The following is an 18,910-nucleotide window of genomic DNA, read 5'->3' as shown; positions in this document are numbered from 1 at the left end:
ACCATATGGTATGGAATACATATGGTGATGACGTCTAACGCACGCGACGCGATTGTTACATAAGCGCCTCTTCGACGTCATCAGCCCGATTCTGGTAGTTTTGGGGAAGAGGAAACATGGCTGCAAGGTTACTGCTGAGAACCGCCGTACGGGCCGCGACGACCTGCAGGCCGTCTCCAGTGACCGCTCTGAGCAGAGGGATGGCGGCGGGAGGTCAGTCTTTTATCTCGGGCTGTTTTAATAACCGAAACGCGCCGTAGCATCATTTGAGAGTCAGTTTGAACGCGTGCCAAGGACGCGATGCCTTCCGCGGAGGTCGATGCTCTGACCGCACCGGCAGTTCAAACAGGAAAACGGTTGTTTAGTTATGATTTCTCATGGGATGTTATAAGAAATTGAGTTGTTTTAGTGTTTTAATGCGTGTTATTGACATCTGTGTAGTTTTAAAGAAATCACATACATGTGTTATACTCGTATTGGCAATTTGCAGTTTCCAAACACAAACGTGACTAATGTGAATTGCTGGTCGGTAAGGGAGTTTTTAAATGAGTTTTAACATGAATGTGACCTTTTTTCATGCAGGTATTCCAACTGATGAAGACCAGGCAACTGGACTCGAGAAGAAGATTATGCATGCTCTAAAAACAGGCTCAGTATGTATTCTGGTCTTATGAACCATCAAAGCTGTCAAACTAAACGTTTATGCTTACATATAACATCAGTTTCATAGATAAGGAAAAATTCATCCAAAAATTGAGATTCAGTCATTATTCTCCTTGATCCAAACACACATGCTATTAAAATTCTTCACAAAAAGTGAGTTTTGAAGAATTTTAACGTAGTTATTTCTATACAACTAGTTTCAGAGTCATGTCTGTCATACTCCAAGAAAGACATAAGTTGTCCATTTGACTTTGAAAGGTAGCATTTTGATGGTCTCATGTTCGGCTTAATGTCATTATGAAATTACATTATGGGTCTCATGTATGAACTTGAAGAAAGACGTTGTGACCAAATTGATATTGAAATGAAAGGGTTGGTACACCAAAAATGAAAACTATCCCATAATTTACTCACCCTCAAGCCATCCTAGGAGTATATGGCATTCTTCTTTCAGCCGAACACAGACTCTCATTAAAAATATCCTGGCTCTTCCCAGCTTTATAATGGGAGTAAATGGTACCTTAGATTTTGATGCCCAAATAAGTGCATCCATCATAAAATTAATCCATACGACTCCAGGGTGTTAATAAAGGCTTTCTGAAGCAAAGTGATTTGTTTTTGTAAGAAAAATAACTTTATAAAATATAATCACTGTCTTCCGGAAACGGGCCAGACACGACTCTAGTTACGGCGGAAGAGTGACCTCTGACCCGATGTAAGAGTAACATAAGCTTAGGTGAGAGTAGACGCCTCTCGCGGTTCAAACAAGTAGAGCTGGGCAACAAACTCAAGCTCCTCTTCTTATATCTCTTATATATTATCATCAAACTTAATAAAAATATAAAATAAAATGAATTTATTTTCCTGGTATGGAAAATGGCTGCATTCAAGTTCTTTTATCTTGTTCTTTCCTCTCCCAGGATCCTTATAGCATGCTGAAGCCCAAGGAGTATGCGGGGTCAAAGACAGACCCCCATCTTGTACCTTCAATCACCAACAAAAGAATTGTTGGCTGTGTCTGTAAGTTATAACTCTAGATTCTAGACCAGGGATGGGCAGCTTCGGTCCTGGAAACTCTGCTGGATAGTGGCTCTCCAGGACCGAAGCTGCCCATCTCTGTTCTAGACACTTCACACCATAGTTTTTTTTTCGTTGGAGGTTGTATTGAGCACATGCTTGTGTCTGTCCAGGTGAGGAGGACAACACTGCTGTGGTGTGGTTCTGGCTCCACGAGGGTGAAGCCCAGCGCTGTCCCTCATGCGGCTCTCATTACAAGCTAGTGCCTCACGAGCTTCCTCACTGAGCCAATGTGTCACATCCCAGAACTCCAGATGTGGTGACCTCATTCATGTTTGTCTTTTTCCAAAGAAGTACAGGGGATGTAACCTGTCCTCCTGGTGTGGGACGCAATATTTTAGCAAACAATTTCCGTAAATTATTGGAGTGTACATTTTGCATTTAGTCCGGTTCCACCTAATAAACATGTTTACTCTGACTTTGCCTCTTATATTTTAATTCAGGTTCATTCAATTCTCTGTGCATCACTGGTCGCAAGTGTGGACACACTTTCCTGTGACCTTAAAAACCTATGAAAACTGTCTAATAGTCTTAGATTTAGTTAACAATGAAAAATATGAGTCAAAACCTTTGACTGGAAGTTTATATCAATTTTATAAAAATGTCTTTTTGACCTTAGCTTCCCCTTTATTAATGAGACTATTTGTACAGCAGTTTTATTTCACAACAGACTCCTGGCTTTAACTTCCAAAATCCTGTCCCATACAGTGGTCTGACTTCCCACTAGGAAGTTTGTCTGTGTTTGTGATTTCTTCCCGTGTCCACAAGGGGTCACTTGTTTGTAAGAATGAGAATTACAGAACCTTTGGGAAGATTGCAAACACTGGTGTCCTAAAAACAAAACGAAAATGTCTCTATTCAAACATTGCCTCAAATATTCAAGATACAACTACATTAAGTCTGTTTTATATATGTAAAATTGTGAACAGTCTCCTACACTTGTATATAGTTCCCATATTGCTATTATTTTCATATAGTGTTTAAGTCTAGTTTCTGGTTCTTAATCTACTATTAATTAAAGTAGGTAGGTAATTAAAATGCAGGTTGCACATTATTGAATTACATCTGTAAGTCTATGCTAATATTTAATTTTAGAATGGCTGAGCAAATTGGCTTTTGAGGCTGCTCTTCATTTGACCAAAAAAACAAAAAAAACACTTCAGTCTTGATTACCTAATGGTTATTAGCATAATGGAATTCATCAACATTAATTTCTAAGCTGTCATTTCATCCTCTCTCCTGTTTACTGCAATCATTTAATAAGCATTGCAGGCACATGTTAATTTGTTTATATATTATATTTAAAATATATATATATAATATATATTTTATTTCATTATAATCAATGCATCACAAAAATTCATGAATGTGAAAAATGCCTTAAATGGGTCATTTATGCCTTCTGCATGTTTTTTTTCTTCTTCATTTCCCTGACAAGAAAACCTGAAAGTGAGCTGTTATGAGCAATTTGCACATAATTGCTGACATTTGCTGAGGCAGACTGTGAAAGCGAGGAAAATGCAACACAGACATTTGAGGGCGATCTTATTTTCTGCGCTTCGCTCCAGTGAGTTGTTAGACATTGTGGCGATGTGAAATAAAAAATCACTGCAGATATTTTGTATTTTGCCAGTCTGGCAATCATTTATATTTGCAGTTTAAATGGGTTTAAAAACGTGCTTATTTTTCCACTTGTTTTAGGTGTGATGCAGCCTGAATCATAATCACACTGTGTTCGTGTTTCTCCCAAGGTTGTTTTCTCCATTGTGTAACCTGATGGAGTTTGGGTTCCTTGCCACTTCAGCTGAAATGCATTATTTTCCTGTTCATCACTGTAAAGCTGCTTTGAAACAATCTGCTTTGTTTAAAGCCCTATATAAATAAAAGTGACTTGACTTGGAAATTTAACAATGTCACTGAACTGTGCAAAAGGGATTGAGAAAAGTTAAAAGTCGAGGCAACATGATGCACTGGAATTTTTCATTTCACTCAATAACTGTCTTAATAAATGATTCATGTGGAAATGCATGCTGGGTGCTCACAAACACAGCAACAGTTTTGTTTGTTCAGACCTCTCAGACAGCAAATAGACTTGTTAGAACAATACTTGAGGGAATATTGTTTGTCTGATTTGTGTTTTTATGTAGATTTTAAGTAATCCTTTGTCTGTGTTGGAATGATAATGGACTGATCATTTGCTACATACTGAATACTGTATACTGTGTTTTTAAATAGTATAGAAACAGCATGCATTATTCCATGGCAGCATCCGAAATCGCAGACCTCCCTAGTACTATATAGTAGTTAAAAAACAGTATGTGACAAAAGAAGTATGTCAGTTCTCACAAAAGATTAGGCAAAAAGTAGCCGGATTACCTACTTTTTCCTGTGAGATTCTGAAGTGTGCAAACGATGGACACTTTACTATCCCATGAGGCCACAGGACAGGATTTGTGAATGGCAGTGAAGCTGATGCTGGTAGGTCACATGACAGTGACAACATGGTGAATGTAGTACATTCAGATTACACACATTCATACTACACACATTCATACTATACTGAACAAACTTTTTTAGTGGCCTTGAAGTAATAAGTACCTACTCAAGAGAGTATGCGATTTTGGACGCAGCCATTGAGTAGCATCAGGTTATTGTCATTTGTTTTATCATTAAATTTGGGGTCATAACATCTGGTGGTCCAATGAAATGGTTCACATTTAGTGTTTCAGAATGGAAATGGAAGGTCAAGTTGTATATAAGCCACCCACTCAGCTGTGGCTTGCATACTTCCCTATTATATAGAAGGCGAAAAGCAGAGTAATATGTCTGAATTCACAGTATTCTTAAAATATGCGAAAAGTATACCACAGATTAATAACTCCTGAAGTGTGCATCTGACACTTTACTATCCCATGAGGCCACGGGAGAGGATTTGTGAATGGCAGTGAAGCAACGCAACTGGTCCTATGAACTGGTCACATGACAGTAGCCGCATTTCCATTACAGATTTGCGCAAAACTTTTGCAATATTTCCTAAATGTTGATTAAAAACGTTTGCGAAATTACAGCGTTTTCAATAACTAATCAATCAATCAATCAACTTTTATTTATATAGCACAATAAAAGCAACAGTAGTTGGCCATTGTGCTGTACAACAGGATAAATATCTAAAAAAACAAGAAAAAAAAGGAAAAAAAATGCTAAACAAATGTGAAAATTCAACATTAAAATCAAGGACAGTTGTAAGCCTGTGAAAAGAGGTAGGTTTTTAACCTACCTTTTTGATGATGTTATGCGAGTCATTTTTTCCTCTTGCGATAAGTCATTTAAAAAATCATGGCAACTGATGTTAGTTGGTTTGAGTATAACCCAGCCACTGCACTAGCCATTATTTTTAATAGAAGGAGCTAGGCAGGTTATCCAAGCATTAATGGCAAGGAAAGCCTTTATACTGGGAGCAGCTCATATGAGGTGTTTCTGTGTGTTTCTCCCTCCTGCTTCAAGGTCTTGATCAATTGTTGCATTTCTTTGTTGTTTATAATCCACTATTCCCGTTATACTTTTGTCTTTTATGAGTTTAATAAAGAACACTGTCTCGTCTTCTGTCCAAACATACCACCTCATCTTTAAATAATAATCGACTTTTACGTATACACCAGATAGGTGACCTATAAATGAGCAAAAACTGTTTCCATTGCAGTTTTGCGAAATATTCCTTTTTCGAATTGCCTGAAAAACCACCTCATGCGAGCGTAAAACTTTTTTGCGATATATGGGAGCTTTTGCAAAATTGACGTTCCATTGGGCGTAGCCTATTTTCAATTTTGCAATTTCAATTTACGCAATTTGAAAGGTAGCCTAATGGAAACACGGCTAGTGACAACAGAACGGATGTAGTATGTCCGTATTACAATTTAGATTCACTCATACAATTTAGAACATATTTTACTAGTTCAAAGGAACATAGTTTATGTTAGCCTGGCAAGCCAGACCTACATCAAGATGTTAGGTCTGGCAACTCACTATTGGCACGGCTCAATCCGAGGGGCGGGTTATACGGCTGTCTTTCAAATTCCCTCTGCACGCAATAGGACAGCGCTACAACCAACCAGAGCGTTTTCCCACCTTGATAGATTAAACTTTTGCCGTATCTGGTCGGCAAAACTCCGAACACATCTTCCTTTTTTAAAGAATGACTTCAGTGCCATTCTTTGTTCTTTTCTCAAAGAAAAGCTTAACTAAGTCTTCCAGAGTCACGGCCAAAGCCGATTAGAAAGACCGCTGTTCGCCAGCAGCAGTTCTTCTTTGTTTTCAAATAGCAGGGAATTCCAAGGGGGTAATCTTTCAGAAAAAACTGAAGCTTCCCGGGCGCTGCCATTGATTAGCAGACCATCACCTGGGCTGCGTTCAGCCCCGACAAAATGTTGCACAACGTTTTTTAAACAGAAACGGTGATGCGTTGAACACACTGTTCTGATGACGCAAGAGTTGCAACTATGGCAGCTGAGAAGGCCATTCTTTGTGTTCTTTGTGAAGAATTTTCTGAGCCTGATGAAGTCAGTATAAATATGTGTTTAATACTACAAAATATGCCCAATGTTACAGTTACTGCACTTGCCCCCCAGAACAAAAGAGAACATCCCAATCGAGTGAAGGGATTGCTGAAACTGAAATGGAAGCACACATCTTACCTAATTCAGACTAAAACACATCTATTTAGCCTCACATACTGACTTTATTTGTAGTTCATACTGTTTTAATACCCTGTAATTTCTTTCTCATTTTTAGGAAAAGCTCTTAATTACCATTGTTTATTTCTATACCAAATGTCATACACTTGCAATGAAGCTAAAAATATAAACAACTACATCATTATGTTGATATCCTACATTTTTACAATAAAACTTACAACAAACATGTCTTCTAATATCCTCAGTTGTTGCGTATACCGAGCTGCATCGAACGCATTAGTAAATTACTTTCCTTGAACCCATTGTGCGAGTTCACTTTAATACCGCGTGCTTTATATATATGTTGCTGCTGATTGGACTGCAGTTCTGACACACCCACCAAACAAGAGAAAACGTATCTCAAACCCCGTTGCACACCGTTTCCAGGAAACATGACGTTCAACCCGGAAACCGTAGCAAAACGTTGCGCACCGTTTTGAACTTGAACGTGCCCCTGCTGTTAGCAATTCCATTGACTCCCATTCATTTTGGCGTCACTTTGACAGCGAATAACTTTACATCTGAGGCGTTTAAAGACTCCATTTGTCCATTATTTATTTCTAAAGAAACACGAAAATGTATAAAAGGCTTCATTACCTTGTATCTTACGTTATGGCCCCGTAGAAGCAGTTTTTGTAAAAATAGGCTAACGATTGCATCATAACCACGCGACTCTCTGTCGCACAGTAGAGAGATTACCGTATAGACAGGAGGAGAAGCTCGCGGGCAATCGGGGGGACGTGGAGGCAAAATGACAAAATAATTAATCAGAATACTTAGCAAAAGTTGCTCCTGCTCCTAGCTCATGGACACCTCCTACTCACACTCTCCGTCTCTGCAAGTTTCGGAAGGGAATGATTCAGATTTCTCTTGGCACAGCTACTAGAAGACAGACGGGTTGCTCACGTCACATCTACGTCGTCAAGCTCAGTTTGAGTCTGCGCAGTACACTCAGCCATCAGGAAGTAAGAGCTTCTAATTGACTTCACTTTTCTCCGTTGAATCCAGTGGGGTCGCTGTGTCCATTTCTTTTACTGTCTATGGGGAATTCACACGGAACCGCCACAACTCTGTCGTCATTATGTTAAGCCCGCCCACCGACTCTATACATGATTTGATTGGCCTGACTAGAGTTTGGTTTTTCCAGCACAAAAGTCAACGGAGAGTTGCTAGACTACCCCGGCTGCAAAATAAATGTTGCTGCCGCTAGGGTGCGTCTAGATTTCTAGGCTAAGTTTATGTGTATTTTGTGCATGTTTCCTACAACTATGTCACAACTATGCTTACACAGTATACCACAGTATGTTTTTTTACGGTGTAAAAAATAGCACTGTTACCATCTTTTCAATTTTCCATGCAAATGAAGTTAAAAGTTGCACTTATATTTTTAAGGGTTTGAAAGGATCTTGTTTTTCAACGGGGTCAGATGAACTATTCTTTTTCAGTTTATCCTTTTAGCACCTTCATCTACATAATGTGACCGTCCTTGCAGCGTTTCCTCGTTGAATGGAGTTCCAACGATAGCGACCCACGACACGTAATGAAAGTGATGAGAGATGTAATGAGATGGATGAGGGCGTTTTGCTCCCTCTGTAGTGGGCTGCCCATCACATCTGGCCTAAATGATTGAATAATACCTCTCAGTATTCCACAGGGCCCGCTACATGTTCCTGCAAAATGACTGAAAAAAAGCCAAAGCTCCAGGCGGTCTGAGTGTGTTGTGAGATTACAGAGAGTTGAAGATGAAATGATGTGAAATTCAAGGGGACGTAGGCTACATGTTTTATATCCTTCCCTTCTCTTTGAAATCATTTTTAACATCCCGCTTGCCTTGTCAGTGTAGCTATGAGAACTTGTCTTTAATTAGTCTCCGAAGAACATTAAAGAAAAGTGTTGAATGATATTGGCATTCTAACAGTGAAAAAGCATCTATTTCACAGACGAGGAAGCTTAGTCATGTCTAGCCTTACACAACAGAGTAAACAAGGTTGTTCTTTGTGATTCGAACAACTGCATTCAATATGATGACGGTAATGTTATATAATGGTGCTTTCCAGAGCCATCCTAACAACAGGTGTACAATGAATCTCCCAGAGAATATGCTATGTGTGTTTCCGGAGGATACACTGTGACTAGATGTTTCATATGCAAAAAAAAACACCCCCTCAGATATACACTGTTTTTGATAGGCTAGACTTCTTTTAATTATTTAATAGCTGTATTGTTTTCAGGCCAAAAAGGGCTCTCAGCGTCCTTGCTTTGCACAAGTCATTTCTGCTTTTCAATTCTCCACTTCCTTTCTGCATTTCTCAGTGGGGCCGAGAAAAGAAAACAACTGCAGAAGGGGAGAATTTTAAGGAGGGAGAGGGATTTAAATGTACCCGAGGAGACCAGCCAGACATTTGGCAGGCGGGGTCCATACGCACAACACATTTGAGGACAATAGTCTATGATTAGCACTGTGCTTATCTGCGCAACGCGGCCTGCCATTAGTGTGCTGCAGGGGCGCTGTCTCCATAGCAACCAATCTGCCTAAAGTCCAAACCCCAGTTGTGCTTGTCAAAGATCCGCTCAAAAACCTCTATTCACCGTTTTCTGCCTTGAAAGCCCATTTAAGGCTATTATGGCCATTGTAGGGGTGGGGTGGGGTGGGGTGGGGTGGGTCACAGAGATCTAGAAATGGCTGTAAAACCTCACATTAACTTGATCCATTCGCAGAAGATTAATTAACCCAAGTGACCAATGCATAAATGTTTCGATGTGAACTTCACTATTAGCCTGACACTTACTGCCAATTGATATTTCCAGACTCACCTATGAACGAACGGTGGAATAGTGAGCGCATTTCTCCACTGACACGTTATAGTGTTTTTGACAAAATAAAAATGGCAAAAGGTTTATTAGTGGTGCTAACAAGCACCACTTTTACTATTGCTCATTGGGATATTGAATTGAACAAACCCCTAGCTAACCCTAAGTATTAAACTTTGGTATGTAACTCAACCCTCACCATTTGTGCAAATCACGTGGCTTCTTGAGGAGAGAATGATGTACAACTGGTTTTCTAACTGACCAGATGTACGATTTTTAACCTGGCAGATGATAAAATGTATTAAATGCTGGGTATTGACACAAATTTAATGATTCGATTCTGATTCAATTCGATCTGATTCAATATCGATTATTTTTTACTAATGCTGTAAACTATACAGAAAGTCAGTTAGCCTACTACATTACTATAATATTGAAGGTTAAAATTACTTTGTATACAAACACTTAAATTAGACACAAGGATTTTTTTTTTTAAATAGTAAAGTTTTATTAACTTTAACATTTAAAATGGTGGCTGTCGTAAAAAACTTTACAGATTTACTCAAGCATGCATTAAATATTGAAAAACAGTAAAAATGTAGCCTAATACAGAGCATATATTTAGCAAAATGCGCCTCTCTAGGGTTATTTTTTCTAGCGAATGCGTTTATGGTCACTGGATGGCTTTTCTGAGGTAACTGCAACATTACTTGATAAAGGCCTATTGTTTACAAGCTGTTTTATTGACGTCTTACTGTGGTTGAACAGGGCCACTCTGCCGCCATCTTTCAAACGCCTCTATGGCATGCAGCTCCAATCTCTTTGAATGGGGAAACATCAAATTGTTCACCAAGACTGCGATTAAATTTTATTTTTGAAATCACCAAGGAAATCTGACTTCAACTGTATTATTAATGTTGCTTCTAAGCGTTAAAAAAAACGCTTAAAAAATTCAGCCCTGCTGCAGCCAATGCGCATGCGTAGTCAGAAGTGTTTACAGCAACCGGAGCTTCTAACGGCACCCAACGATTCGATGACTTGATATGATGTTGCCTACACATCCACATTAAAGAGCGCCAAAACGGTATTTATTGTTTAAATAAAATAAAATGGACAGAATTTTAAATCTGTGACTTTGTTTCTTATCAAAGTACGATAATAGGCTACTACTGCAAGATTTTGAGATCCATTCTTTTCACACCGAGGACAACTGAGGGACTCAATACGCAACTATTACAAAAGGTTCAAACATTCACTGATGCTCCAGAATGAAACACGATGCATTTAGAACCAGGGGGTGTAAACTTTTTGAATTTGAAGATCATGGTAAATTGTTTTCTGGGAAACATGTAACTCAAATATCTTCTGAAGGGCATTACTAAATGAACTTATATTAACTTACTAAATTAGCTACTGTATATATATATATATATATATATATATATATATATATATATATATATATATATATATATATATATATTGTTTTTATTTCGTATTTTTTTGCTGTCAAATCTTACAAACGTTGGTAAATATATATGTATATATATATGTATATGTATTAATATATATATAACCATATATTATATATTTACCAACGTTTGTTAGATTTGACAGCAAAAAAAACACTCTGAACAACAGCAAAGCAACACACTGAAAACCACGAACACCCTGGCATTGTGATCAGTTTCGCACTTACATGTTGTTCATAAAATGTGAAAATGTAGTTCTAGCTAATGCAGTTTTAAAAGTGTATTGTTATCACACACTGTTCATGTCTATTCTTGCTGCACATTCATTATTCCGTCTCTTTGAATCCTCACACAGGTCTCGACGGCACGGCTGTGGTGCTGGCTGGTGATTGACTTGCACCCTGGTTGATTCATCTCAAATTAAAGCACATTCTAGTCGAATGCTCCAAAAATGAGGATTATCAAATGCAGACTCACAGCCTGTCTCCTGCTCTAAGGGCACCGGTGTCTTTGCAAGCTCAGGGACAGCCTATTCAGACACATCTGGTCTGCCGAGGATTTCTGATAAAGACCAGCGTGATTTCAAAGGGAGATAAAACCCCTGAGAATTGCAGTGCGCTGAAAGACTCGACAGTCCTCTTTACCCCCAGGGTGACTTCAGCCCGGGCACCCGCTGTCACGCCATTATGAGAGGAGATTCTTTATAATTGCCCATTCCAGAAATGGCAGATAAGGTGTGTGATATAAATTGATCGGACAACTTTAAATTTGACTGGAAAACCTGCTAGAAAAAGAGTCTCTTCACATTTATATCACATCACATAATGTGATCTAGACTATATTGTTGGAGTTTAATCGGCAATTTAAAACAATTCTATATCTGATAATAATATTCTCCATTTAAATTAGCTTTTTGTTTTGAGTCATTAACTCTTTCCCCACCACTATTGGAATTTTCCGTCATTTATGACACAACGCTTCCCCGCCATCAGTATTGCCAATTTAGGGACTTTGTCACTAGATTAGCACCTTTCCAGACCAGACTTTCCATTTTTCAAGTATCTGTACTTTACTGGAGTGTTTTTATTTACAAGTAGGCTACTTGATTTGTGTACTTTGTCCAGCACTGGCGACAAATCTAGCGACTTTTCACAAGTTCACACTTACATAGAATCAGATGTACATAGGCCATATCATACTCGTTTCGTACTTCCGTTGTCTGACAGAAAATATGTAAATGAAAACAGCTTTATTGGACATTTGGCTATAAATATATAAAGATTACAATATGTGAGCACAGATTAGAAAACAGATAAACTGTCAACAATTGGTGCATTACATCATCTAGCGACATTTTGAGCCATCTTTACTTTGCATTGAAATAGTAGGCAACACCACCTGCCATTGACAAGATTTTCCGGTGTCATGAGTAATCGACACTGTGTCCAAAATAAAATACTTCCCTAAACAGTATGGGAAAAAAATTTGTGATCTGAATAATACATATACTATTTGAAAAACAGTAGGTGAAAAGTCCCCGAATGGCCTACTACTTCCACCGAGAAGTGCACAATGCACATTTAATATGCACTTTACTATCCCATGAGGCCATGAGAGGGGATGGCATTTATGAATGGCAGTGAAGCAACACAACTGACGCTGGTAGGTCATGTGATAGTAATGGCGGTCATGTGATAGTAATGGCGGATGCAGTCCGTCCGAATTTCATTCATACTACCCATATTCATATAATATACTTTATTTAACGGTCGCGAAGTAAATTCAAATTTAAATGTAGTACTCAGACAGTAGCCTACGTGATTTCGAACCCAGGTGGTTGCTGTTTTTTGATGCCTGATCAAAGGTTGTTTACGTGATATCTTGTAGGCTATGGCTAATCAGAGCTGCGGTAGCTTGATGTAGCAAGTTAAATTCCCAGTACAAAATAAAAGCATTTATACATATGTAAAAATATAAAATATGCATGTATCAAAAAAATGCAATCCATGTTTTCCCTGTTATATGGTAGGGGGCGCTGTTATGCATCTTCTGAAATAGTATAGAAGCTCCGGATTCAAAAGCAAGCAAAAAAAAAGAAGTAGAAACAAATGATAGAAGATTGCTGACGCACATGTAAGCTAACATGATCATCAAACATTCAGCAGCATAAATTGCCTAACGTTACTGAATGTAATTTCGACCCAGGGCGAGCTAGAGGACTGTGAAGCTTTGGGGGTGTTGATGGACTCGCTCTACTGCATCTGCTTTAATCATCGTTCTGAATCCATCGTTCTTGGATGTAGTCTGTGACAAAAACGCTTTTTTTCAGCTTTTATATATATATATATATATATATATATATATATATATATATATCAAAAGCATTTCTGGAAAAAAAAAGCTGAAAAAAGCGTATCTTTTCATATCAAAAGAGCATCTGCTTTAAAAAAAAAAAAAATTATATATATATATATATATATATATATATATTTTTTTTTTTTAAAGCAGATGCTCTTTTGATATACCTATTTTATGTTCATTCATACAACATAATATTCTGGGACATTTGAGTTTATTACCATGAGTTTATCGTTTAATTTTCCCCACAATAGCTATAATAAAATAAATGTACTTTAAAATGTATAACTTATGTTAAAATGACTTATTTTTAACCCCCAAAAGGAGAAAAGTGCATACATTTCTCCAACTAAAGTAAAACACATGCTCACTGAGCTGAGAAAAATATCAGCTTTATAATTTCAGCTTTGCTAAATAGGGTCAAAAGAAAAACATTTTCTTTGTGGTTAATTTGAATGCTAAATATATTGAGAGCATATTGAGCACTTGCTGGCCTTTTCTTTGAAGAGGTTAAAATGATTCTACATGAATGATCACATTAGAAGGGAAAGTTCAAACAAAGATGAAACTTCTGTATTAATTTACTCAACCTCATGTTGTTCCCAAAACTGTATGACTTTCTTTAGAAATGTCTGTACTGTTAGTGTTTTGGTTACCAATGTTCTTCAAAATATATTTTTTAGGTGGACTGTCACTTTAAGGTTACATGTATGAAGTGTGTCTTTAAAACAGCCAGTTAAATCGTTTACAGTTGTGACCTCATCAGCTGGCAGCGCGGGGCAGCGTTGGATGCTAGTGTCATATTGTGTTGGTGTGACACCACGGGACGAGCGTGCCAGGATTGGATCCCCTCCCACTCCACTGGCAATCAACCCTCCATCATCTCCTGCCATCTGGCCTTCCATTAGATCACTGCAGTCATTCTTTTTTATTACAGTCTTTCTTTTCCCACTGAGTCTGAATGCAACTACCATCTTTTTTATGTCCTCTTTCTGATGATATTGTCCAGCACCACGGGACTGTTAATCTGGCTGCCGAAAAATTGGCTTGTGTATAAAACCTGTGAAATAAATCATGTGGCTTAGTGTGGCATCTGACAGGTTTCTGAAGCGCAAAGAGTTGAAATTTACACAAGCTGCCCACTATATGAATAAAATGAACAACATTCATACAAACGTTCAAGGGTAAAGACATAAACTGCACATCTGAAGAGACGTGGCAGGGGCCAAAGGGATCTCTGATTAATTATGAGGCTTGTATCAAGCATGTAGCAGAAATAAATACACATGAGAAGAGTGAACACGGACTGTCAGACTCAATACATCTCTGCTCTGTTTACATTTATTCATATATGGAAAGACATGAGTCATCCTACAATAATACACAGCGTGTGCCATCCCTTTCCAGCTTCTCCGTACTCTTATCAACTATTGTGCACATCATTTTGATACTATATATCAATATTCTGTGCTATATTTTTTTTAGTTGTAATAATATATTAATTATATTAATATAATCTATCTATCTATCTATCTATCTATCTATCTATCTATCTATCTATCTATCTATCTATCTATCTGTTCAAAAGAACAGCATTTATTTGAAATATAATTTCTAACAATACTGTCACTGTGGGTCAGTTTCATGCATCCTTGCTGAATTTTTTTTAATTAAATGTAAAAAATGTATAAATACATTTTTCATGTGTATGCACTTTGTCTTAGTTCCATTTTTTAGATTCTAGTTTGAATGATAAAACTAAAAGTCAACCCTGTTGCTATCATATGGTTAGGGATGAAATATTCCATAAATATTCCATTCCTTTCAAGTTGTTTTACAAATTAAAGTCTCCTTTTTTATTAATATTTTATTTTTTCTAAAGTTTTTCAGTAGGCAGTGACCTTAAAATGTCATCCCTGTTACCATTTTTTTTTTAAATAGTAATCAACTGTTCATTAAAATTTGGTATTTGTAGAAATATCAGCAAAATTCAACTGTTATTGTCAATCCTGTAAGCTTTTTGAAGGCCCCAACATATATTAAAATTGACTTCTGGTGGCACAATGCATTTTATTATTATCAACACATTTTACAGCATTATAGAATGTTTACAATCTAATGAAATTCAGCTATAGGCTATTTAGAGTTCTGACATTTTCCATTCATAATTTTCCTCACCCAAACAAATCAAATGTAGTGCAAACAGTGAGGTGAATGTTAAGGAGAGGCATACAGGGATTATATAAATGTCAGAGACACTCCGTATTTATCATCGGTTCACAATACTAGGCTAGGTGACGTAAAGGGATACCCCAGAGAAATGTCATCACACATTAATACTGAATATTTTAAATAATTTAGTCTGGGATTGCCTACAGAGTGGGTGAATTTGTTTTAGTGTTTGGCTGAGCAATTTTCTGACCATGCGGTCAAGACGAGCATAAGAAGCTTACAGATCGGTTCACTCACCAAAATGTGTTTTCAGTTGAAGACCCTTGAGAGAGCCGCAAATGTCACATTTATGCATTTTTAAAGAAGCTTTTCTTACATGTTCTGTCCTCTCTTTTTACACATGCAGCATAGAGAAAAAACAGGACCAAATGACCCAGAAACAGTTGGTCCCTTTTGATGGGTGTTGTGAGTGCAAAAGCTCTGGTTTGATCTTTCAGAGATGATTGCTATGACGAAACGAGCGCTGGATAATAATAATAATAATAATAATAATAATTTGTTACATTTATATAGCGCTTTTTCTGAGACCTCAAAGCACTTTACATAGATGGGGGAATCTCCTCAACCACCACCAATGTGCAGGATCCACTTGGATGATTCGACGGCAGCCATATTGCGCCAGAACGCCCACCACACACCAGCTTACTGGTGGAGAGGAGACAGTGATGAAGCCAATCAGTATATGGGGATGATTAGGAGGCCATGATGGACAGAGGCCAAGGGGCAAATTTGGCCAGGATGCCGGGGTTACACCCCTACTCTTTTTCGAAGGACATCCTGGGATTTTTAATGACCACAGAGAGTCAGGACCTCGGTTTAACGTCTCATCCGAAGGATGACATCAGAGGCTTAGTGAACTAATTTCAGCAGTGCTGCAGAGAGATTTTCCAGGGATTTTCCCAAGACCGTGTACGGCTTTTCACCACTTAAGACTCTAAATTGGGATGCTTTCAATTTCTCAAGTGCCAAATGAAGGCACTGAGCTTCAAGAAATTACAGAAGTGGCATCCTTTCACTTTATCTCATGACTTAACTAAATGAAGCTAATAAATATTCTTCTTCTTGTAAGTGTTTATTGTAATGAACTGGGGCTAGTTGTGACACAGAAAAAAGGCTGTATCTCATTAACAGTTTTGAGCCAAAAGTTCAGTTGCTTATTTTACTTCATAAGTGGCTTTGTATGTTGATTTCAAACACTTAAACTGACATCCTCTAAACTAAATCCTCTAAGCACTTAAAGGGATATTTCACCGCTGGAAAGATGAATGTGAATTTAAATTGGGTAATTTATGTAGTAGAAATGTGAAATTTGGTGCCTTCTAGACTGAGAAAAGCCAGAAAATGTATTTTTGGGACATGTGGATGAAAGACAACAACTCCCAGAATGCACTTGCTTCGCTGCTCTACGAGGCCAGTCCCAAGCCACGCCTACCAGTTACAGAGGACAGTATCGGAAGAAATTATACAACTAGGCTACTAGTTGACTCGAAACTGAAAAGACGCCGTTTTATCGTGAGATCCCCCTATGGGCGGGTTGAAAACATGCGGAATGAGCTCCTCCTACTGGCTGGAGTCTCTCGTCTCTAGCCAAAAAAGACGCAACGCGAAATGTCGATTCTTGCGTCATCTGAGTTTTTTTTTCCAGACACACAATACAGGCCCTGTCCCAAATGGCACACTTCATATGCACTTTTGGTCTTGTGGACTTAGAATGGCTGCCGCGTGCGCGTATCCGTTAAGTCCGTCCCATTTGTCATTTTAGGTCTCAGAAGGATGCTCGCGAGCCTATGTGGTCGATTTGCGCCCTCGATGCGCACTTTTGCCGAGCCCACACTGATGCGAGCTCCGTAGCAGACTTCTTCCCGACAGTCAAAGCGGCGGTACGTCACGAAAGTGCGGACTCAGAGGAAGACCGCGAGTGCATAGGGTGCCATTTGGGACAGGCCCACAGAAATCTCTCGTCTCAGGGGGACATGAGGGAGGGAAGCATGGTCATTCGAAAATACTACCGGGTTTCTACTGATACGAAGCTTAATGCTAATCGGTGAAGTATCCCTTTAAATCTAAAACTAAGTCACATAACAACTCTCCAAATGAGGCTAATAAATATGAGTTGACCAACACATTTTGCCTTTATTATTCTTCCTGTTATTAATTGTACAGAACCGGGGCTATTTGTCATGCAGAGCTGTATCTCATTAAGTTCAGTTACACAAATGCTTTCTTTTCTTCATCAGTTGTCATGTATAATGAATAATGTATAATTAAATTATAGCTGTGTATTACTGCCATATGGACATTATACTCATCTCTGGCTGATAACAGAATACTTCAATTATAACAATAAAACAAGCATTTTCTGTAAAGCTGCTTTGAAAAAATATGCATTGTAAAAACTTGAACTGAACTGAATTTTCTGTATAGACACATTTCTTTAAGTCATAGGTTTGATTATATGGTTAGTTAACTTCATGTATTCGGTTAAGCAGACACCATGAACGTGTTTGGCCGAAATTACAACTTGTAATGATTACAATATCAGGATAATATAATATTTGAAAATTTTGTGTGTTGATCCAAAATTGCCGTCATCGAGACATTTAGTCTACTATATATTCATTGATTTGTCTGCACTGACACTATTGGATGAGACCAAAACATAAACTGAATTTAGCTAAATAATGTTTTCTGTAGAACTGCTTTATCGCTGAATCGACTTTGTTTAATAATTGACGGATTTTGCAAGACTGACACATTGAACTGAACTGAATCAACAATGAATTGACTCAAAGTGAATAATGACACTATTATCTTCTGCTTAGCTGAATTAAACTCATTTCATGATGATGAACTGAACACTGAACTGAACTGAATTATTTTTGGCATCATTATTTTCCTGTTTATCAATTTAAAGCTGCTTTGAAACAACCGGTATTGTTAAAAGCGCTATATTAGGAAAATCAGACTCACTTGACTAGAGTAAATATTCCCTTTTAAAGAAGAAAAGAAAGCAACACTTTGAACATCCTTTGCTCAAAACAGCAGCATCACCTGCTTTTCTTCTGCAGACTCAAGATCTGCACTTCATAGCCTTTAGCTCCTGAAGTACTTCTGAAAGTGGTACTGAGAAGCTCATTTGCATTTCAATAGCATGGGTTTAGTACCTTAAAAGACCAAAAACCAAGTTTTGTCTCCCAGCAAGATCTGTTTTACATCACAAATAGGCTAAGCCAAAAATAGCATCTGTGCAGTAAATCATAGGCAAGAACCAGCGAAGTGAGCTTATTATTTTCCATGCTCGGTTCACACGTCAAGGTCTAGCCGTCATCGACTACCACCGAAGTAACTCAAACTCCCACCGCACATCTAATCAAACATTCGGTTAGGCAGCAGACGGCCTGCTCATTGCGGTTTATTTTCTATTTTTCCTGAGATGAAAGAGCGATATTCGTAATGACAGTTTCTTATCCGGCCTGCCGTCTTTGTCTTGCATGCTCTGCTCCTTTTATTATCTTCTGTCTGAAATCCTTTTCCCAGGGCCTGAAAACTCATTATTCACAAATTACT

At 38.0% G+C, this 18,910-nt stretch overlaps 1 protein-coding gene across 1 annotated transcript; it reads left to right on the top strand.

Moving 5' to 3' along the window:
• Positions 1–75: 75 nt before the first annotated feature.
• On the top strand, positions 76–2,158 carry cox5ba (cytochrome c oxidase subunit 5Ba). Its single transcript, XM_079861352.1, has 4 exons — positions 76–213; positions 583–653; positions 1,584–1,683; positions 1,854–2,158. The coding sequence occupies exons 1-4, from the start codon at positions 117–119 to the stop codon at positions 1,964–1,966; spliced, it is 381 nt and encodes a 126-aa protein (XP_079717478.1). The 5' UTR covers positions 76–116; the 3' UTR covers positions 1,967–2,158.
• The last annotated feature ends 16,752 nt before the right edge of the window (positions 2,159–18,910 follow it).

Source organism: Squalius cephalus, assembly GCF_949319135.1.
Source record: "Squalius cephalus genome assembly, chromosome: 24".
NCBI classification, from domain to species: Eukaryota; Metazoa; Chordata; class Actinopteri; order Cypriniformes; family Leuciscidae; genus Squalius; species Squalius cephalus.
This window is presented reverse-complemented; position numbering and strand designations above follow the sequence as displayed.